At 31.7% G+C, this 23,662-nt stretch overlaps 1 protein-coding gene across 1 annotated transcript in view; it reads left to right on the top strand.

Annotated features, from left to right (window-relative positions):
• The first annotated feature begins 1,137 nt into the window (after positions 1-1,137).
• The window catches only part of LOC111699943 (protein turtle), a 34,053-nt gene continuing 11,528 nt past the window's right edge, over positions 1,138-23,662 (top strand). Inside the window, exons 1-20 of the mRNA XM_023470741.1 lie at positions 1,138-1,190; positions 3,896-4,031; positions 4,589-4,657; positions 5,944-6,019; positions 6,304-6,378; positions 6,479-6,544; positions 6,997-7,058; positions 7,311-7,424; positions 9,777-9,885; positions 10,536-10,633; positions 11,608-11,684; positions 12,938-13,012; positions 14,303-14,351; positions 16,415-16,510; positions 16,970-17,025; positions 17,402-17,476; positions 18,497-18,562; positions 21,508-21,601; positions 22,040-22,108; positions 23,432-23,490. Coding sequence (XP_023326509.1) covers positions 3,896-4,031; positions 4,589-4,657; positions 5,944-6,019; positions 6,304-6,378; positions 6,479-6,544; positions 6,997-7,058; positions 7,311-7,424; positions 9,777-9,885; positions 10,536-10,633; positions 11,608-11,684; positions 12,938-13,012; positions 14,303-14,351; positions 16,415-16,510; positions 16,970-17,025; positions 17,402-17,476; positions 18,497-18,562; positions 21,508-21,601; positions 22,040-22,108; positions 23,432-23,490 — 1,521 coding nt within the window. The 5' untranslated portion in view covers positions 1,138-1,190. The remainder of the gene's footprint in view (positions 1,191-3,895; positions 4,032-4,588; positions 4,658-5,943; positions 6,020-6,303; positions 6,379-6,478; positions 6,545-6,996; positions 7,059-7,310; positions 7,425-9,776; positions 9,886-10,535; positions 10,634-11,607; positions 11,685-12,937; positions 13,013-14,302; positions 14,352-16,414; positions 16,511-16,969; positions 17,026-17,401; positions 17,477-18,496; positions 18,563-21,507; positions 21,602-22,039; positions 22,109-23,431; positions 23,491-23,662) is intronic.

Here is a 23,662-nt window from a genome sequence, read left to right as displayed (position 1 = left end):
TATCTAATGTTTGTAACATTAATATCGTCCCTGGGCTGCAAGGAAATAATATCCAATCTAAAGATAGATATATAACATTCTAATTTATATATTATATATTTCAGAACCATTAACAATGGCATGTGAACTGCATTGTATTGTCTATGATTGTTTTACTTGAAATATAAATTTTAAAAAATTTACCTATTTTCTAAATTTCCGGAGCCAGGAGTAAAACCCTGGCATCAGTCTGGAGTTTGTTTAACATTCCTTATTTGATTTGATAATTTGAACACACCGTTTCAAGAAAGAAAGAATGTCTAAAATGTTACGATTAATTGCGCAAAGTGAATTAAAATATTATCCCACAACTGAGACTTCTAATCTTAACATTTATTTTATGTAAGACATATTTTTCTAAAATGCTAAAAAAGGTCGATAAAAGGTTATAATTTTTTGAAGGATACTATAATTAAGAATGAACTTTTTATTTAAAAATTCATTTAGACGATAATCTGCAGTTCCTAGACTTTTTTACATGTATTTATTTCTAAAAAAAAAATAAAAAATTAGGATTTTATATGCATGTATTTTCAAAAAGCTGAAAAATTCCTTTAAAAGAAACATTTTTAAACACAATTACGCAACTACGCAATTATTTTCACCCCTCATTTAAATAATTTTCCGGATTTCAAGAACGCATTAAAAATATTCAATTATTATAGGAGGGTGCATACTTCAGTTGTACAAAGCTTTGTCTGTGAGATTAATCACTTTACAAAAAAAAACATTTTTAATGAAAACCAACCAAACTGATCTTCCATAAAGCCTAAAGTATAAATAAGTTTAAGTTTCTAAAATCATTTGAAACAAAAAATATATTTTGAATTCTAAATATTTAAAAAAAAAATAAGTTAAGATATGTGAAGTTTGAGTATATATAGTTTATAATGCATCCCAACATAAGAAAGAATTATATATATATATGTGTATGTACACATTTTATGTAACATTAAACTTGGGGTTCAAGGGTGCAGGATATATTTACTCCGACGGGATTTCGTCTCTCGCCGACCCGGGATCTGATCCCGTTTCTCCGAAGGAGAAATCTCCGCCAAACCCGTCCTGCCGCCAAACCTGTATATCTCAGTCCTGCTAGAGAAGGCTTCATGGAAGATCATTTAAGCACATAATGGCAGCCTAGACCTAAGGAGAGTCACAAAATTCCAATATTGAACGTAACTGGATAAATTTTGTTTAAAAACTGGTATTTATTTGAAGTATTTAAACTGGAATCTCCGTTAAAATATTGAATACTCCCCCCCCCTCCCCCCTGGTATATAGATATTTTATCCTCAAAATATACTTGAAATAAACCGTACTTGAGTTGATAACCAAATAAAAGTTGCTCCTGTTCTCGAACAGCAACTCTCGCTCTCTCAGTCCAACTTCTTTATAACGAGCTAGCTCTGTCCCAATCAAAAAAAAATACAAATGATAGTCAGGATATATCGTTCCTGCAGGCAACCGTGATTACAGGGCTAACTTTTTAGAATTTAATCCGTTCCGTTCTAAACGGCGTGACCGTTGACCGATATGAAAAAGCTGTAAATTCCTATTATAAGATTTTTAAACCTCCCCCCCCCCTCAGTAATAAGAAGCCTAGCATGTATGTACAAAAATGATAGGAGGGGGGGGGTGTCAAAAATCGTTTACTAGGAAATTACCTAAAAAGCTTCAATGAGCTCTAACAGTTTCAGCTCAAAATGTTCGGAACAAAAAGACTATTTAATAAACAAAAAAAACCCGATGACAACACCATTCCTATATTTGCTTTCGTAGAAAAAAGGAGTTACGCAAGGAAGCGTAAAGAGTCAAATTGAATTTTAAAAAATTTTTAAACAAATAACTCAACTTTAAGGTGTTACTTTTGTTAGTTTCCATTCCCCTTCTTCAAAAGTAGAGATGCACAAGTCACTTTTGCAGAGAAACCCAAATTAAAAATAATCAGTTTTCAAAAAAGAAACAAGGAAATCTAATTGATGCTTGATCGGACAAAGCGTTTAAGGGTATCGTTGTGAATCCGACATTCCACTCAATAAATGAAAATTAAGTCTATAGTCCCTATGGGAAACACATTTTGGTGTTCTTCAGTTTTAAGAGGGGAAACTAACATTTCTAAGGGGGGGGACGTTGCCCCCTATAGGAGTCCAGTCTGGGGTATTGCCCCCTTACACCCCTTGTATAGTAGCTGATTAGTTACTCTGTTTTGACATGATTTGACCTTTTAAACGGAAGTTATTGTCCAGGCCCCTGCTCCACTATAGAGCTGACTGAACCCTCCGATGTTAATTGCTGTGCGTATGAATATTATTTCAAATTAGAAAAAAACTTGAACAATAAGATATTAATTCTGTAATATTTCTGGGTTTCATCCTACATCACATAAATATGGGATATTTAATATATACTGAAGTATTTGTTGACAACGGAAAGAGGGATACATCCATTATTCTGTCCTTGCATTATGTATCCTATTCTGTAACCTGTATCCTGTATCCTGTATCCTATATGCTGTCTCCTGTATGTATTTTACTGTATACTGTATCCTGTTTCCTGTATCATTAGTTCTAGGTATCCTCTATTCTGTATAATTTATCCTGTAACCTGTATAAGTTGTTCTGTATCCTCTATACTGTATCATTTATCCAGTTTCTTGTATCCAGTTTCTTGTATCCAGTTTCTTGTATCCAGTATCCTGTATCCTGTATCAGGCTGTATCCAGTATCTTGAACCCTGTATTCTGTATCCTATATCCTATATTCTGGATCTTGTACCCTATATCCTGTATCCTGTATTCAGTATCCTGTATCAAGTTTTCTGTCTCCTGTATCCAGTATCCAGAATCCTGTATCCAGTATCCTGTATCCAGTATCCAGTATCCAGTATCCAGTATCCAGTATATCCTGTATCCAGTATCCTGTATCCAGTATGTATCCAGTATCCTGTATCCTGTATCCAGTATTTTGTATCCAGTATCCAGTATCCTGTATCCAGTATTCTGTATTCAGTATCCTTGTATCCTGTATCTAGTATCCAGTATCCAGTATCCTGTATCCTGTATCCTGTATTCAGTATCCAGTATCCAGTATCCAGTATCCTGTATCTAGTATTCTGTATCCAGTATCCTTGTATCCTGTATCTAGTATCCAGTATCCATTATCCTGTATCCTGTATCCTGTATCCTGTATCCAGTATCCAGTATCCAGTATCATATATCCAGTATCCTTGTATCCTGTAAAGAAGCCTAAACCAACAAATTATTAGGATCTTGTAGTAAAGTTTCTTTCAAGTTGCAACCATGTCACAGCTCACAATTTATCTCAAGTTGAGAAATAATAAGATGAGACAAAACTTGGAATCTTTTATCACACACTAATGGGAGAAAAGTTTACCCAAGATTAGCATAATATTCAAAATAGTTCCTTTCTGCTCCTCGACTTGTATATTTCCATATTTTTACAATTTCTAAACAGATATTTATCATTGTAGGCTTGGAGAGTAGAGACAATAAAGAAAGGTGGAAGTAGAACGTAGATCAATTGTTCCAATATCTTGTGAGAAACATTGATCAATTGTTTCAATATCTTTAGAAGAACGTAGATCAATTGTTCCAATATCTTTTGAAGAAAATTGATCAACTGTTTCAAAATCTTGTGAGGAGCATTTATCATTTGTTTCAATATCTTGTAAGGAATATTGATCATTTGCTTCAATATTTTGTAAAAAACATTGATAAAAGCTTTTAATATGTAGAAAATAATTGACTTCCAAGTCAAGATGCAAATTAAATTACCTAGTTTCTTTAAAAACATTTAATATTATCAATTTATCATATTTTGAACTCAAAGTATAGATGATAAAAATACTAAACCTGTTCCTGCTCCTTCAAACTATCTCTGGAGAGATCATTCCACAAACCCTAATCCTGGATACAGCTACAGATCTAGAGTTTCCAGTTACAGGAGAATATGAGGATGATAATAAACCTAGTGAGTCAGTGGTTAATCGACCATTCCTTGTTTTTGTTGCTACAAAAGCCGCCGTTAGTTGTTCTGCTTCAGTTTATTAGTGTTAGCTGTCCAAAGCTAACAGAACCGTGACGACTTAAGTCCAGTAAAACCTAACGCCCAAATACAAAACTAGACAATTGCACACCATCGCATTGCAGACACAACTGCACAAAAACACAAAACACATTCAAAAACTTCCAGTGCATACGTTTTATTATAAATATAAATTTTAGTTGAATAACATTGCCGTCATATCTTCTAGGAATTGACAATAATAATAACTTTCCTCTATTGATTTACACCAGGAGTGGATGTCAGCGTATATGAGACGTTATTTTTTGTGACTTCATGGGATTTTGTTCATGCTATCAAATTTTAGTTAAAACGCAAATTTCTGACAGCTCTAATCCTATTTTAGTATGTCATGTTATGACCTGACCTGATATTCAATGTCACAATCTTAAAACTGAAAGGATAACAAAATATCCAGAAACTGTATTATTAATTCTTGAATAATAGAATCTTGATATTTTTAGTTCCGGTCGTCGATGTCTCCGCTGTTATTGGAGGTGATGCTGAGCTTCCCTGTGATATATCTCCTCCAGGTAGAAATAGAAAACACTGGAAAATACTGGAAAATACTAGAAAAAGTTGACTCTACGTGTCATCTTAACTGAATAAGGTTTGATTCAAATGAGCAAAAGTTATAATCTTGAATACGAATGTTAAGGATGAATTCATGAATTGGATATTTGTTTGATTTGATTTTTGATCCATTCTGGATATGAATGTTAAGGTTGGATTCAAATAAGTATCCATAGTTCTTAACATTTGTATCAAGATTAGATCAACAATCTATCCTCAACATTCTTATTTGAATCCAACCCTAACATTTGTATCTAACCTTAAAATTCATATCCAGAATGGATCAAAAATCAAATCAAACAAATATAAAATTCATGAATCCATCCTCAACATACGTATTCAAGATTATAACTTTTGCACATTTGAATCATACCTTAACATTAATATCCATCCTTACCATTCGTATCCAGATTGGATCAACAATCAAATCCAACCTGTATCCAATTCATGAATCCATTCTCAACATTCGTTCCATGATTATAACTTTTGCTCATTTGAATCAAACAAAATCAAATACACATTAATTTTACCGAAATGTCATCTTTCTATTCCAAGTTCATGGGTCCCACTCTTTTCAAATTTACAATATTACAAAGTTTAAAGCTTGATGGAGGGAATAAAAGACAAGGTAAACCTAGAACAGCGTGAATTATATTGTTGCTCTGATCTGAATCTGTAGAGCAATGTTTAGTTTAAACAAACAAAACAAAAACACACAAAAAGTTTTAATTTTGAATTACAGAATGCACAGTACACAATGAATCTTTTTTACAATTTAAAAGTTCAAAAGAAAAAATGTAAATTTTTAAAAATATTATTAATAATAATTAACCATATTTTTTATGAAACAGAACCAGGAACTTTTAAGTAAAATGGAGTTAGGCTATCGGAAACCAAAATTGTAATATTAAATCTCATTTCTCTATTTAAAAAAAATTCTATATAGATCCTAGAGTTTGATCTGTACTCTATATAGATCCTGGAGTTTGATCTGTACTCTATATAGATCCTGGAGTTTGATCTGTACTCTATATAGATCCTGGAGATTGATCTGTACTCTATATAGAACCTGGAGTTTGATCTGTACTCTATATAGATCCTGGAGTTTGATCTGTACTTTATATAGAACCTGGTGTTTGATCTGTACTCTATATAGATCCTAGAGTTTAATCTGTACTCTATATAGATCCTAGAGTTTGATCAGTACTTTATATAGAACCTGGAGTGCGACCTGTCTTCTATTTAGATCCCGGAGACAGTGTTTACCTTGTTCTCTGGTATAGAGATCTAGCAGGGAAACCTCTTTATAGTTTTGATATCAGGTAAAATATTTCAATTGAGATTTAGTAAATCAATTTATAATTGTAGATCATAATTTTCATATATGTAAATTAGTTTACTATCATGGAGGATAATTTCCACATTGGGTAAATAAATTTACAATTAAAGATTATAATTTTACATGGGGTAAGTTAATCTACAACTAATAATGAGTTGATATTTCGTAAATTAATTTAAATTGAAAGAGCAAATGTGTGTTTTTAAAAGGGAGAGGGGAGGGTGAATATGAAAATATATATATTTGTTTATTAATATTTTTATAAAGGGGAAGACCTAGTGAAACTGCAAACCATTGGTCTGCAGATCCTCCATTCGGTTTCGGTAGAAGAGGAACATTCAGGTAAATATCACCCATACAGAAGGGTGGATTTCTAAAGAAATATTTTCGAATATTTTCAATTACATGATTTGTCTGATATTATATTTGTATAACATTTCAGAGTTGGAACTAAACCTGCAGCTCTTATAATCTCAAATATAAGTATGGTAGATCAGGGGGTTTACAGGTATAATTTTATTAATATTATTAAAAAAAGATTTACATATTTGTCATCTGATAGGTTTTACACGTCTACAACACGTAAAATAATTAACAATGATTTCTAAATATATTGTACCTTGAACGTCTCCATAAAAAATCGTTGGTATCAACGGCTCCCTTGTTGTTAAATAAAATTGCCTCTCAAAAAACCACCAAAGTTTCTGTAATAACCATGTTTGTGACATTTGGTGATTGGAGGGACGCTACGTCAAAAATATCGCTCAGTCAAAATAATATCCAAATATCTTATAACTTATCCGCTGCTCGGTTTTCTAAAAACTGAACCATACTGTGCAGTATTCATAAGTTTCAAAACCGGTTTACTTCACTACGTGCAATATTGGTAAGTTTGAGTTGCGCATCTTACACTTTTAATGCCGCGTAGGATGAGTGTAATATCGTCTTCATAATATTCAGGTGCAGAGTGGACTATCGAAACTCTCCGACAAGAAACATGAAACTAAACCTTACAATTGTTGGTAAGTTTCGCATAAAACTTTGCATTGGAAAATTGAAACGACTCAAGTCCTGATTTTAATTGGCCCGATAAACATGAAACACGGCAACATGTGCATTGAATTTTGTAAAATTTCAAATTTTCAGCTAATGGTAAAACTATTAGCTTTATAAAATGTAATCTTCTTATTCCATAGTTTTATGTGTCTCACTGTATAATGTATATTAACTCAAGCTTTATAACTTGTAAAACTGAACTTATCTTGTTGTTGCAGAAGAGCCGCATGCTCCTCAAATACTTGAAGACGAACTAACAGATGTTCGTGGAGCATTCGCTGGACCGTTCAACGAGGGAGAAGAACTGAGATTACTCTGCCAGGTTCATGGAGGTAGAACTTTTATTACTGATCAACTAAACCCCGTCCATCGGAGATTAAACTGTCGTTAGTGCTGTAAATTTGTTCATACAGAGTGGTATTTTAGCCACAAGATTAAGGCTGATTTTCAAGACTTGGTCGACTTCATTTATCATTTACTTTCAGAATAATTAGAATCGTGGAGATTTAAACTCCGGAGGATTTTATTATTGAATCAAGGATAAAAACCTTCTTTATTTCATTTATAAAAACATTGAAAGTTGAAATAAGGTAAGAAGAGGACAGGAAAGGAAACTGCGAAGATATACAGTTAATGCAATCCAATATATTCAAAATACATGTACAAAATAATCAAGAAAAGGATTTTTTTAAATCAAATAATAAATAAATAGAACTTCTGCTATGATTAATGTTGCATTTTCATCTATTGCATTTATTTAGTATATAGTCTATTTAGTGTTGCTAATCTTTTTGGTTTGTTTTTGCTTTCTTTCTTTGCATATATTTTCTCAAGGGTTAAAAATTTGGCATAGTTTAAAACAAGAATAACTTGCGTATTCTATTAATTTAGTTTGCTCTAGCTATGCTATGTCAAAGGAACTGAGTCTTTGCCACAAAATCTTTTTTTCTAATTCCTAGTTGATGGAATTATTTTATACAACAAGATTTTTACATCTCAAATCGGATATAGGAAATTTAACAAGTTAATTCAAATATTACAAGATGCATTAAAAACTTTCCTTAACCTCTTAAAAGTTGGAAAAAAGCGGGCTAAAAATAAAAAAAATTGATTACTAAAAATACAGAATTGTTATTGGAATGTTTGTCCCATTTCACTCCAAAGAACCTATTTTTGATTTATGGGAAGCTTCTTTGCAAGTTTTAACCCTTGCTTGTTGCACTGGGGCAAATTCAAAGATTTATTGAAATATGGAAAAACAGGAGAACAGAAGAAACATCATAAGTTGTAGTAGATTATTTGAGTTCACAGAGTTGAAGATAGCAGGGAAGAGAAGAATTGAACCAGGATGGAGCAGTCAGACTGGAGCAGCGCAGCCTAGATAGAGCAGGCTCGATCCTAGGGTTATGTCACCATCTTGTATAGATTGGGTCTTCTGATGAAACTGATGCCAGAACAATTATCATTTATATTGTTAGATAACAATTACGATTACAAAAATAAAGTACAGGGTTATTCATAATACATTATTGGTTCATTATCGACAATTATTTATTTCCTTGTTGTTAACTTGATATAATGTTAAATTTCTTTAATACTAAAATGTATGAAAGGTTTGACCTGAATAATCGGTCAACTTGGGTTCAAGTCTAAAGATAGAAAAAGAGAAATTGGACTGTTGTGTATATCTATTTTTAACTTTTAATCGCTTTTACTAACAAACAGTAATTTTAGAATATTAATTTAAATCATGAAAAGTCTAAAACTATAACTTGCTACATGCTATAGATATAGATATAGGTAATAACATCCCTATTCTATAATTAATAACAACAATGTCCGCTGACAATATTGATATCAAGTTATTTATTAGATGTCTGTCTGTGTGTGTGTTTGTGTCGGAGAAGATTGAAACCTTTTATAGATCTTGAATAAATCCCAACCCAAGCTTTATACTGATTTATCATTCAAAATAAACCCTCCCCGGTTCAACATAAATAAATCCAATGACAGTTCTATCCCTGGAAACTCCGGGTTATTATCCAGGATCAAGATAATCCTAATCGTCTTACATCACGTTATATCGGAGCTAACAACAGCATTGACATGATCTCAATTCTTTCAATTGGAAAATGATTAATTAAAGAAAACTGGGATATATCAGAACTTGAGTCTCTGTCACAAACTCAAATGTTCTCATCTCATATCTTTAAAACCGGATGGTGAAACCCTTTGATATTCCAAACTTGGATTATTTGATCTTACAGAGTTAATAGTGTGATATATCTAAGGTCTACGACATTGGGTTGCTAAGATATTGGGATTAAAAAATCAGAGTTTGTGGCAAAGACTCAATTTCTTAGTTTTTTAATATAGAACATATCCCTCTGTATTCTGGTATATCAGAAAATAGTAAAGTTTATCATGTATATCTAGATATACCAGTCACCCCTGTATTCTGGTATATCGTGATTATCCTGTATATCTAGGTAGACCAGCCCCCTCTGTATTCTGGTATATCGGAGATTATCCTGTATATATATTCTGGTATATCGGAGATTATCCTGTATATATAGGTAGACCAGCCCCCTCTGTATTCTGGTATATCGGAGATTATCCTGTATATCTAGGTAGACCAGCCCCCTCTGTAATCTGGTATATCGGAGATTATCCTGTATATCTAGGTAGACCAGCTCCCTCTGTATTCTGGTATATCGGAGATGATATTGTTGATGAGTCCTTTAACAGAGTTCCTGGACGGGATATAGTTACCAACAGGTTGAGATACACCAGGTAAAAAGAAACCATCCTCCAACTATATTGTCTAGTTCGTTTGTATAGCTCAAAAACGTTAATACGAGCTAAACTAAAGAATCTGAGTCTTTGCCGCAAACTCAAATTTTCTAATCCCTTTTGTCTTTGCAACCTGATGGTGAAAACTTCAAACTGAGATTAATTTGATATAATAGAATTAATAGTACGAAATAGGTCTACGGCATTGGGTTGCAAAGATATTGGGATTAGAAAGTGGGAAAGATTCTAACATATTGAAATTGTTTTTAATCCTGAAAACTACAAGTTCGAAACATATATCTTATTTGACCCAGAGAGAAAACTCAAAAATCAAAAAAAGCATATATCATGGTTGGTACAAAAAAAGAGTTTTTAAAGGAACCGCAGCTGCAATTTCAAGTGACCCCCAATTTTCTGTCTTAAAACTTGTTGAATTCTCTCAATTTTCTCCATTGTATAGTAGCAAACATCTGCAAGTCACTCCTAATGAGAAATTACAATTGAAAATAATCAATTTTCAAAGAGAAAAAGAAACATATCTCCTTCATTATTAATCAGACAAAGGTTTAAAGGAACATTCTAAAAATCACTTAAAATTACGCCTACAGTCCCTTTAATGTACTTTTGAAAATTATCCTTTATATGTCCAGGTTGGGTCGAGAAATGAACAATAAGAAGATCAGCTGTGTAGCAAAGAATAATGAAATCAACGAACCAAAAACAAGAACAGTTACAATCAGAATGAACTGTAAGTTTATTCAAAATCTAATTCTAAATTTATTTAAAATTCTAACATAGTTTTGATATAGATCACATGCAAACTCCTCTTTTCAAGTACCGGGACGACTTTTATGCTGTACAGTACACATACAGACTATATAAGACAAAACGGGACTGTACACCGAATGACTAACCCCCTTCTATGGGGATTATAGTGAGATATGTTTACTATTCGTATATTGATATGATAATTAAAAATGGGATAAAGAGTTAGTGATGCTCAAACCAGAACATTCTATTTTGAAGCTAGCCAGCTAAAGTTAGAGTAAAAAAGTAACAAGAAAATTTGATGGAGAAAAAGAATTAATTCATAATCAATGTTTCCATCGTTTTGCGACCTCCTTACATTAAATGTCTTTTTTTTACTGTTTAGTACAACCAAATATTACTGTTTAGTCCGACCAAATGATACTGTTTAGTCCGACCAAATGCTACTGTTCAGTACGACCAAATGCTACTGTTTAGTACGACCGAATGCTACTGTTTAGTACGACCAAATGTTACTGTTTAATGCCACAAAATATTACTGTTTACTCAAACCAAATATTACTGTTTAATCCGACCAAATGCTACTGTTAAGTTCGACCAAATGTTACTGTTTAGTCCGACCAATTGCTACTGTTAAGTCCGACCAAATATTACTGTTTAGTCCGACAAAATGCTATTGTTAAGTTTGACCAAATGTTACTGTTTAGTACGACCAAATATTACTGTTTCGAACTACCAAATAATACTGTTCAGTAAGACCAAATGTAATTGTCTAGTTCGACCAAATGTTACTGTTTAGTACGACCAAATGCTACTTTTTAGTACGACCAAATATTACTGTTTAGTCCGACCAAATATTACTGTTTAGTCCGACTAAATGTTAGTGTTTAGTCCGACCAAATATTACTGTTTAGTACGACCAAATGTAACTGTCTAGTACGAGCAAATGTTTAGTACGACCGGAGACAGTAAAAATCTTGCATAAAGCTGAATTCCTGGTTGAGGGAAAACCTGTTCAAATCATCTGTGAGGTAATAACAGAAAGAAATATCTCTTGTTAATCATGAATCAAATAGAAAGATTTAAAGATATCTATAACCCTGAAAGACTGCTCAGATAACTAAGATGACAGCTATTCATAAAAGTCTCCAACATCTTTACCAACCATAAACCAACCCTGGGGTCACAGGACCTATCGGTTTAGCTGTTTGGACTTTTATTGGATAGAAACAGACATGATAATTATGCATAAATAAAAGACTGGGTTTATAACTTTTAAGCTAGCTAGATAAATAGTTTTAAAAGACTAGGGTGATAGATAGTTGTATAGCTAGAAGACTGGGTTTATAACTTTTAAGCTAGCTAGATAAATAGCTAGAAGACTAGGTTTAAAGATTTTAAGCTAAATAGATGCAAATAGATTCTAGTACAATAGATGGCAACGTAGCATTTGTACACTCTGAGTACAGCTGTATTCTGACGTCACAAGTGTCAATTTAGTTTTTGTGTCCGACAAAATAATTAATAATGGTGATAATTTTAGAATAAAGTGCTAATATTATAGTAAAATAAGTGCAAATTTTATGTGTTCTTTATTTTCTGTTTTAAACTTTTTTATTTGATCTTGGAAAACATGTAAATTAATGTGAGAAAATTTTGTTTTCCTTGTTATATTTGACACTTGTGACGTCGTGTATAATATGTCCATTTCTCTGTTGCCACCTATTGTACTTGATAATCTATTTGGATAGATGTAATTACCAGAAGAATAAAATTGTAACTTTTCAGTTAGTTAGATGTATAGCTAGAAGAAGAGAAAGATAGCAACAGTAAGATAGATAATAATAGATATAATACTAAAAATCGAGATAGGCCAGGGGGTTGGAAGTCAACTACCTGTCCTGCTATTCAGCTTGAGTGTACAATTAAGATGTTTTACATATAAAGGATGTAAGGAGATTATAGTCTAATCATACAGTATGAAAATCAAATATGCAGTATGCTTTCACAGTAAGTAAGTGGAATATGTGGCTTTTACAATTATTGGTACAATTAGTTCTATATACTATAACCTCGTTGAGATAACCAGTAAGCTATCTAGACAGGTAAGCGATGAAGGAAAAAGATATTAAATATATAAAGGTGGTAAAACATGTTGATAGAAAGATAATAATATAGAAAATATGGTCTAGGGATCTTCTGCAGCTATTATTATTGTCTAGATACAATTTATCGCCTCTTTCTTTATAATAAAATACGATACATTATCCTTGGATACGTTCAGGCGAGGGGTAGTGAACCACCAGCTAGAATACGATGGTTTATTGGAGATAAACCTGTTCAGGAGGTTCATGTTCAGGTAGGTTTAATACTTGTTCAGAAGATTCTGTTCAGGTAGGTTTACTACTTGTTCAGAAGATTCTGTTCAGGTAGATTTAATACTTTTTCAGGAGATTCATGTTCAGGTAGGTTTAATCTTTGTTCAGGAGATTCATGTTCAGGTAGGTTTAATCTTTGTTCATGAGATTTATGTTCAGGTAGGTTTAATCTAGGTTCAGAAGATTCTGTTCAGGTAGGTTCGATACTTGTTCAGGAGATTCATGTTCATATAATTTTAATCTAGGTTCAGGAGATTCAGTTCAGGTTGGTTTTTTAGGTTCAAGAGATTTATGTTCAGATAGGTTTAATACTTGTTTAAGAGATTCATGTTCAGATAGGTTTAATCTAGGTTCAGGAGGTCAGGTAGTTTTAACACTTGTTCAGGAGATTCTTTTTAAAGTAGGTTTAATACAAGTTTAGGAGATTCATGTTCAAGTAGGTTTAATACTAGTTCAGAAGATTCTGTTTAGGTAGGTTTAATCTTTGTTCAGGAGATTCATGTTCAGGTAGGTTGAATACTTGTTTCGGAGATTTATGTTCAGGTAGCTGTTTAATCTGTGTTCAGGAGATTCATGTTTAGATAGGTTTAATACTTGTTTAGGAGATTCATGTTCAGATAGGTTTAATCTTTGTCCAGGAGATTTATGTTCAGGTAGGTTTAATACTTGTTCAGGAGATTCATGTTCAGGTAGGTTTAATACTTGTTCAGGAGATTCATGTTCAGGTAGGTTTAATACTTGTTCGGGAGATTCATGTTCAGATAGATTAAATAATTGTTCAGGAGATATATGTTCAGGTAGATTTAATATTTGTTCAGGAGATTCATGTTCAGGTAGGTTTAATACTTGTTCAGGAGATTCATGTTCAGATAGGTTAAATAATTTTTCAGGAGATATATGTTCAGGTAGGTTTAATATTTGTTCAGGAGATATATGTTCAGATAGGTTTAATACTAGTTCAGGATATTCATGTTCAGGTAGGTTTAATACTAGTTCAGGATATTCATGTTCAGGTAGGTTTAATACTAGTTTAGGATATTCATGTTCAGGTAGGTTTAATACTAGTTCAGGATATTCATGTTCAGGTAGGTTTAATACTAGTTCAGGATATTCATGTTCAGGTAGGTTTAATACTAGTTCAGGATATTCATGTTCAGGTAGGTTTAATACTAGTTTAGGATATTCATGTTCAGGTAGGTTTAATACTAGTTCAGGAGATTATTAATCAAGCCTAAATCATGATTACTTAATATATCTTTATTTTTTTTCAGAATAATCCTATTGGTTCTATCACGACAAGTATTCTCACCTTTACTCCAGGTATAGATTAATATAAAACAAAGGGTATATATCTTGTAATCTAGGCGAAGGATGTATATCTTGTAATCTAGGAGAAGGATGTATATCTTGTAATCTAGGAGAAGGATATATATCTTGTAATCTAGGAGAAGGATGTATATCTTGTAATCTAGGAGAAGGATGTATATCTTGTAATCTAGGAGAAGGATGTATATTTATTAATCTAGGAAAAGGATGTATATCTTGTAATCTAGGAGAAGGATATATATCTTGTAATCTAGGAGAAGGATATATATCTTGTAATCTAGGAGAAGGATATATATCTTGTAATCTAGGAGAAGGGTATATATCTTGTAATCTAGGAGAAGGATGTATATCTTGTAATCTTGGAGAAGGATGTATATCTTGTAATCTAGGAGAAGGATATATATCTTGTAATCTAGGAGAAGGGTTTATATCTTTTAATCTAGGAGAAGGGTATATATCTTGTAATCTAGGAGAAGGAAGTATATCTTGTAATCTAGGAGAAGGGTATATATCTTGTAATCTAGGAGAAGGTTATATATCTATTAATCTAGGAAAAGGGTATATATCTTGTAATCTAGGAGAAGGATGTATATCTTGTAATCTAGGAGAAGGATGTATATCTAATCTAGGAGAAGGATTATATCTATTAATCTAGAAAAAGGGTATATATCTAGTAATCTAGGAGAAGGATTCATATCTATTAATCTAGGAGAAGGATGTATATCTTGTAATCTAGGAGAAGGATATATATCTTGTAATCTAGGAGAAGGGTATATATCTTGTAATCTAGGAGAAGGGTATATATCAATTAATCTAAAAAATGGGTATATATCTTGTAATCTAGGAGAAGGATGTATATCTATTAATCTAGGAAAAGAGTATATATCTAGTAATCTAGGAAAAGAGTATATATCTAGTAATCTAGGAGAAGGATGTATATCTTGTAATCTAGGAGAAGGATGTATATCTAGTAATCTAGGAGAAGGATGTATATCTTGTAATCTAGGAGAAGGATGTATATCTATTAATCTAGGAAAAGGGTATATATCTATTAATCTAGGAAAAGATATATCTTGTAATCTAGGAGAAGGGTATATATCTTGTAATCTAGGAGAAGGGTATATATCTATTAATCTAGGAGAAGGATGTACATCTATTAATCTAGGAAAAGGGTATATATCTTGTAATCTAGGAGAAGGATGTATCTATTAATCTAGGAAAAGGGTATATATTTTGTAATCTTGGAGAAGGATGTATATCCATTAATCTAGGAAAAGGGTATTTATCTTGTAATCTAGGAGAAGGATCATGTATATCTATTAATCTAGAAAAAGGGTGTATATCTTGTAATCTAGGAGAAGGATGTATATCCATTAATCTAGGAAAAGGGTATATATCTTGTAATCTAGGAGAAGGATGTGTATCTATTAATCTAGGAAAATGGGATATATCTATTCTTTTATGCATAAATACTTTTATGAAAACCTTCCAGCTTCCTTCCAGGATATGTTTAATTCTTTAGCTGAACCAAATAGAACAAAATAATTTAAACTTGAGCGGGTTCTCTTTAAAACTCTAGAATGTTTTCCCTCTGCTTTATTTCCAAAAATATGGAATTCGATTGAATTAGAGCTGAAAGAAACTAAATCTGCAAAATCATTAAAAAGAAAAGTGGCCAAGATCTATTTATATAGTTATGAAAGTTTTATCTGTAAAAAAAAAAACTTTGTATTATTTGGATAAACATCTATCTTCTTCACCCTGTAGTTCATAAACATGATTTTAATATCATATGTTAACCTCTGTTCCAACCCTTCTGCTTAGTACCCTCCCTTTCCCTTATACCTCCTCACCACCTCCTGGCCCTTTTTCCTGATTTATCATCATTATTATGTTTAGAATGTACACTGTACACTCATTCCCTATAATGAGCCAACCAATTAAAACAACCTACTCCGGTTAGGCGGGTCCAAACTACATAGTAAATTGTGATTTTGTATTTTAATTATCTCATGCTTTGTAGTTGAATAAAAATATGAAATAAAAATTAAATCTAGGAAAAGGGGATAACCGCGAAGGAATCACGTGTCGAGGATACAATGAAAATATGCCCGGCACTGCGCTCGAGGATCAATGGAATATATCTGTAATGTGTAAGTATCTATTTATAATTTACAAATAATCTAATCTTAGATAATTAGCATTGTGATTCAGAATTTAGGGGAATATGTATAAGTATTCAAATATACATTTCAAGTTCATTTTGTTATTTGATGGGCTTTCCGATACTGCTTTTGGGTAGAATGGTATTTAAAATTTTCTTATCTTTGAGATTTAAAAGAAACTGAGATTGCAAACTCTGATTTTCTAATCCGTTTATCTTTGCAACTCTTGCAATGTAACCTATGACATCAAATTATAAATTCTGTTCTAATAGTTTAAATTTGAAAGGTTTAGACTATTTGGTCGCAGAGAGAAAAGGATTAGAATTATAGAGTTTGTAGCAAGAACTCAGTTCCTGCTACTGTGCTATCATGCTGAGTATGAAGAGGAAGGATTGTAAGATAAATCTCCAGGTCAGATGAATATATAGGTTCCTCTCATTATTTCAGATAAACCGAGATTGAGTCTCTCCCTTGGGAGAACCTTGGATCCCAGTGAGATAAAGGTAAACCGTGTTTACGTTCTCGTCTTCATTCTCATCCATCCTTCATTCCTTCATTCTCATCCATCCTTCATTCCTTCATTTTCGTCCATCCTTCTATCCTTCATTCTCATTTATCCTTCATTTAACTATCACCATTTTCATTCTCATCAGTTCTTCATTCCTTCATTTTCGTCCATCCTTCTATCCTTCATTCTCATGTATCCTTCATTTAACTATCACCATTTTCATTCTCATCACTCCTACCCTCTATACACCCATCCGATCTATACTACCATTTTCTATACTCTCATCCTCTTTACTCACATCCTCTAAACTCCCATATTCTATACTCTCATCTTTACTATTCTCGTCTTGTCCACTAAAGTTTTTGTTCTAGGAAGGAGATGATGTGTATCTTGAATGTTCTATAATATCCAACCCTCCAGTAAATAGACTAGAGTGGTACCATGAGGTAGGGTACAATCTTAGGCAGGATACAATCCTTTATACAGGATACAATCCTTTATACAGGTTAAATCCTTTATCAGGATAAATCCTTTATACAGGATACAATCCTTTATACAAGATACAATCCTTTATACAGGTTAAATCCTTTATACAGGATACAATCCTTTTTACAGGTTAAATCGTTTATACAAGATACAATCCTTCATACAGATTAAATCCTTTATACAGAATACAATCCTTTATACAGGATACAATACTTTATACGGGATAGAATCCTTTATACGGGATACAATCCTTTATACGGGATATAATCCTTTATACAGGATACAAACCTTTATTTAGGTTAAATCCTTTATACAGGATAAATCCTTCATACAGGATACATTCCTTTATACAGGATACAATCCTTTATATAGGATACAATACTTTATACAGGATACAATCCTTTATACAGAATGCAATACTTTATACAGGATACAATCTTTTTTACAGGATACAATCCTTTATACAGGAGAAAAGCTATTTTATACAATCCTTTATAAAGATATTAATATTTTTAACAGGATACAATTCTTTATACATGATAAAGTATTTAATACATGATACCGTTATAAAGGATACAATCCTTTATTTAGGATAAATCCTTTTTACAGGATAGAATCCTTTATATAGGATAAATCCTTTATGCAGGTTACAATCCTTTATACAGGATACATCCTGTACATGATAAATCTTTTATACAGGAATAGGATAGAATCCTTTATACAAGATACAATCCTCCATATAAGATACATTCCTTTATGCAGTATATAATACTTTATATAGGATACTATCCCTTATGTAGGATACAATCTTTTAAACAGGATACAGCTAGAGTTCTTTAAACAGTCTTTTTTAAAGATAAAATTCTTTGTTCGGATACAATCCTGTATTTTTGGAAACCTTAATTCCTAGATATGTTTTGTAAAGCTTTAGGCTTTTTAGAATCAAAATAATCTGAAAAAAATTTAAAGTTTGTATTTAGGAAACCCAACTGTTCCACAATAGCACTGCAGGAATCCTGCTTTCCAACCAATCCTTGGTTATTCAGGTACATATATGTACATTATATGTACTTTCAGGTACATATATATATATATATATATACATTATATGTGCAGTGTGTACTAGCTGTATAGCACTATCTTTTCTTGGGTTGATTGTGGGTTTCTTACAATTATTTAAATACAAGTTTAAAAAGCTGTTAAAGGAGTTGAGTTTTTGCCACAAACTCTGATTTTCTAATCTCTATATCTTTGTAATCCAAATGTCGTAGACCTTAGATATTTCAAACTATTAATAATTACAGATACAATAATCTAAGTTTGAACTATCAAAGGTTTGCACCATCAGGTTGCAAAGATATTGGGATCAGAAGATATGAGTTTTTTAATGGACATCAGATAAATAGAAGTTTGGTGTTAAAATCAGTTAAACTATATTATGCATGTATCTATATCGTCTTTGTTCCATTTTGTAAGCATAAATTTGAAGTATCACAGTTAAAACATTTAACACCGAAAACTAGTCTTAGGATTTCCAAAATGTGGCCTACCATATTTTTATCTTCAAAATTTACGGAGATATTTGGAAATTTGTCCAGATTCCAATTTGTTAAAACTCAAAAAAAACCTGTTCATATGTTTGATATCTCCGTCAATTTTTAAGATACAGAGAAGGTAGACCTTATTCTGGAAAGCTTATTAGACTTTCAATCCCTTTTTGATGCACTTTATGTAATTTATCAATTATCGGAAATCAAAGACAATATTCAAGTCTTCTCTCAATTCTCGTGTTTATTGGGACACCCTGTATATCGTACAGCCCATACCGACACAAGGATTTATATTGATTTGCATAATACACAGGCAGATGAAAATTTCATATCAAAAACAACTAAAGAAATTAATAAAAGGAACTGAGTTTTTGTCACAAACTCAAATTGTCTAATCATCTTTACAATCTGATGATGTAAACCTTTGATATTTCAAACTAAGATTATCTCTAACAGAATTCATAGTTGGTAATATCAAAGGTACACGACATCGGGTAGCTAAGATGTAGAGATTAGAAAAGTAGAGTTTGTGACAAAAACTCAGTTACTTTGTAAGAATCCACGAAAAATGTAATATTAGGTCGGGTTATTATATATCAATGTAATCTTTATATTACTGTTTTACTCATATCGTTTCTGAAACAATTGTAACTCTGTTATTGTTGCCCGTGGAAAAAATGAAGAAAAAAATTTTTTAAAAAGATTTCGAATTTCTTTAGCCTATAACACCCCCGCGGGCATCTATGAGTGTTCACAAAAAATTTAACCCAATCGGTCTGGCCGTTTGACCGGCTATACGCAACATATATACGAATGTCTTGTTTTATTATATAGATTTGTAGTTTTCTACAAATTATGCTTTACAGCTAAGTATTTTATCCTAGTTCATTTTTCAACTTATTGTTTAGACTTACAATATTGTATACCATTTGGCCCGAAAAGGGTTTCCGTACACTTTGCTGTGACGTTTTTGGGCTGCTGGAGAACTAACTAGTTTTTGCGTAACAACAATAATAAAGGCAGCTGATCTAATTCATTCATATTTTATTCAACTACAAAGCACGAGATAATACAAATAAAAAAATCACAATTTACTATGTAGTTTGGACCCGCCTAACCAGAGTAGGTTGTTTTAATTGGTTGGCCCACTATAAACGAATTATAATGTAAACAAACATGAGTTAGTAAACTGTGAAAGTAGTATTATCTTGTTAAAAATGATTGAAAAAGTAAAGGATTTTAGTTTTATACTTAAAGGACCTCATTACAGAAACATTTTCAATCAAATTGAAGGTTATCCTGACCCCAACCCCTTTATAAACAACAGTTGCGCAGATCTAATGTAAACAAACATGAGGTAGTATACGGTGAATCTTCATCTAACCCCAGAGATGCACCAAANCGAGGTTACACAGTTAAAAGGAATGTGTTTTTCTTAATGAATAGTAAATACATGTTATAACTACTTTCATATAAGCCAAATAGATTATCAAGTACAATAGGTGGCAACAGAGAAATGAACCAATTATACACGACGTAGTAATAACGAAAAACGAAATTTTCTCACATTAGTTGACATGTTTTTCAAGATTAAATAAAAAAGTGTAAAAACAGAAAATAAAGAATACATTTAATTGCACTTATTTTACTGTAAAATAAGCACTTTATTCTAAAACTATCACTATCGTTATATAGATCGACCCCCACCACTACTCTGTACACATACATCTAAACAGTTTGTTTTTAATCTTTGTGACAGAAACAATCTAAAGGAATAATAATTGTCTTAAAACATCTTTTTAAAAGTGAATATTTGCAAATTATCTTTTTTCCATCTCATAATCTGAGTTCGTTTCCCTTATGTCCATTTGACAGCCCAAATATTTATTTTGAATAATCTTTTTTGTTTGTTTATTTTCTTGTAATTTTTTACAACATTTTTTTGAAATTTTTTTATCGATTTTGATGGTTATTATATCTTTAGAACTGACGAGGGTCAACCCAACATCTACTTTTTTATTCTACAGAGGTTTGGTCCATATCACCGTCACCGAATTTTAAAACTTTCACTATTATTAACAATTTTGTCGGACACAAAAACTGAATGGACACTTGTGACGTCAGAATACAGGTGTACTGAGAGTGTAGAAATTCTACGTTGCCATCTATTGTACTTGATAACCTATTTGGCTTGGTCAATTTATAAAACCGACTGACTAACTTTATGTACCGGCCGGGGATTCACTCTTCTGATTGGATGGATTTACAAATGGTTGGAATGCCGACCAAAAGGACGAATGGAATTACAGTCAATTTAAGGACTAAGTGAACCGCGCATCCTTGTAATAACAAAAGTTTTTGATAGATCTATCTTTATTTGGTCATTTAAATAATTCAATCAGATTTCTTGTAAGTGTGTTTGATTGTATTCGTATGTGCAGGGAATAGATGAAAGCGGGAAGGGAGGATACACGTGTAGAGCAGAGAACAAGCAAGGAAACTCAACCAGTAATATCGTCAACATTAGAATTAAATGTATGTTCAAAAAAATATAATAAAAAGGAAATGATCACTTACCTCTATCTCTCATTTTAAAATGTTTATATCATAGACATTTGATATTTCACACTACTAATTCTGTCAGATCAAATTTTCAAAATTTGAAACATTTGAAAAGGTTGCAATGATGAATATGGGTTAACCAATTCAAATTTGAGGACAGTTCTCAGTTCCTAATATTGATTTTAGAGCGCTTCGCGTCCTATAATCATTAAAATACTTTTGATTTTCTTGAAATTTAAATTGGAAAATGTGAAATCCTGATCAGATCTTGTATGGTAACCAATTTAGACCCTGTCGTTACACCGGCTTAAACTTTTAATGGTGGCAATTAAAACCAAAAATAAGCAAAGTGACCATTAATGTTTTTGACTGCTTTGATTTTTTAATTATATTGAATTTTCATTTGATTAGATCGTCCGATGTGTCGTCATCAAACCGAGCCAAAGATTGCCATGGATTCAGATAATCCAACTATTATAGGTAACATTACAATCAATATATAGATGGATTCAGATAATACAACTAACATAGGTAACATTACAATCTGAATATAGATGGATTCAGATAATACAACTATTATAGGTAACATTACAATCTGAATATAGATGGATTCAGATAATCCAACTATTATAGGTAACATTACAATCTATATATAGATGGATTCAGATAATCCAATTATTATATGTAACATTACAATCTATGAATAGATGAATTCAGATTATATAAATTTTACCCCTCCCCCCTAAAATATTAAATGTTGCAAATTTTTAATATCGCAGCCAATATTTTTAACTTCAAAGTCGAAATATTAGCTTATAATAAAGCTCAAGAGAACTTTTCATTATTTGCTTCATATTTTATCTATTTTTGTTGCGGATATTCTTCATAAAAATACAATGTTTTAATTTAAAATAAATTATAATTTGAATATTTTAAGAATTTTTAGATAAGTTATATAAACAATATAATAATAAAGCGAAATTTTGAAGAAAAAATATGTAACAAAGTCTACTACAAGCTACTATTAAAATATGTAACAAAGTCTACTACAAACTACTATAAAAATATGTAACAAAGTCTACTACAAGCTACTATAAAAATATGTAACAAAGTCTACTACAAACTACTATAAAAATATGTAACAAAGTCTACTACAAGCTACTATAAAAAGTTCATCAATTTTAATGATTGAATAAACTTTAAAGTGTTGCACTTGGCCTTTGGTTTTGTTAAGTTAATTCATTTAAATTATTTTGTAGCCATAAACATGTACATCGATGAACTATAAAGCATTGTTTTTTAACGTTAAATTCTAAGACGTAATTTGCACAATACTGATAGATTTTTGTGTGATAGCTTGCAATCTTTCGATTTATTTCAAATTTATTTTACTATTTTGTTAATCCACATGATTGTGATGATAACTGTATTATGAAATTTCATGTAATTTGATGTGTTTGTAATCCCTTTAATATTATTATTATAAAGATTTATTCACACACACAGATACATACATAAATGGTGTAGTTTAAATTTGTTTAAATAAATTTTTGAAAATACAGGTTTCCAAAAGAAAAGAGAAAAATGCAAAATTATGCACAAATAGACGACATTGATCATTACTCATTATACATAACATATTTATCATTTCAGATATTATGTTATCATCGAATCCTTCAACATATAAATTATTCGTTCTTGTATTTAAAAGTTCTTGTAAAACCGGAACTTTCCATCCATGGTCCAATGGGACATCAAAATATTTCATTTGTTTCTTAACTAATGAGTCGATATTGTTATTAGATTGTGAGCTGGACAGTAATCCTGATATCACAGACGTTATCTGGATTGCTTCTAAAGGAGTAAGTAAATTTTCAGGAGGCCAAAACTTTTGTATTTTAAATCTGTTTATACCACCGCGCTAACTCGTTTCCCCTCCCCCTGGCGATTTAACTAAACATAGTCGTCGGACATAACAACCTCTTTTTAAAATTATTTCTTAATTGTTTTTGGTGGATTTCTTCGGAATTAAAC

Source organism: Eurytemora carolleeae, unplaced genomic scaffold (assembly GCF_000591075.1).
Source record: "Eurytemora carolleeae unplaced genomic scaffold, Eaff_2.0 scaffold47, whole genome shotgun sequence".
In the NCBI taxonomy this organism is placed as follows: domain Eukaryota; kingdom Metazoa; phylum Arthropoda; class Copepoda; order Calanoida; family Temoridae; genus Eurytemora; species Eurytemora carolleeae.
The sequence above is the reverse complement of the archived record's forward strand: the minus strand, read 5'-3'. Positions and strand labels throughout refer to the sequence as shown.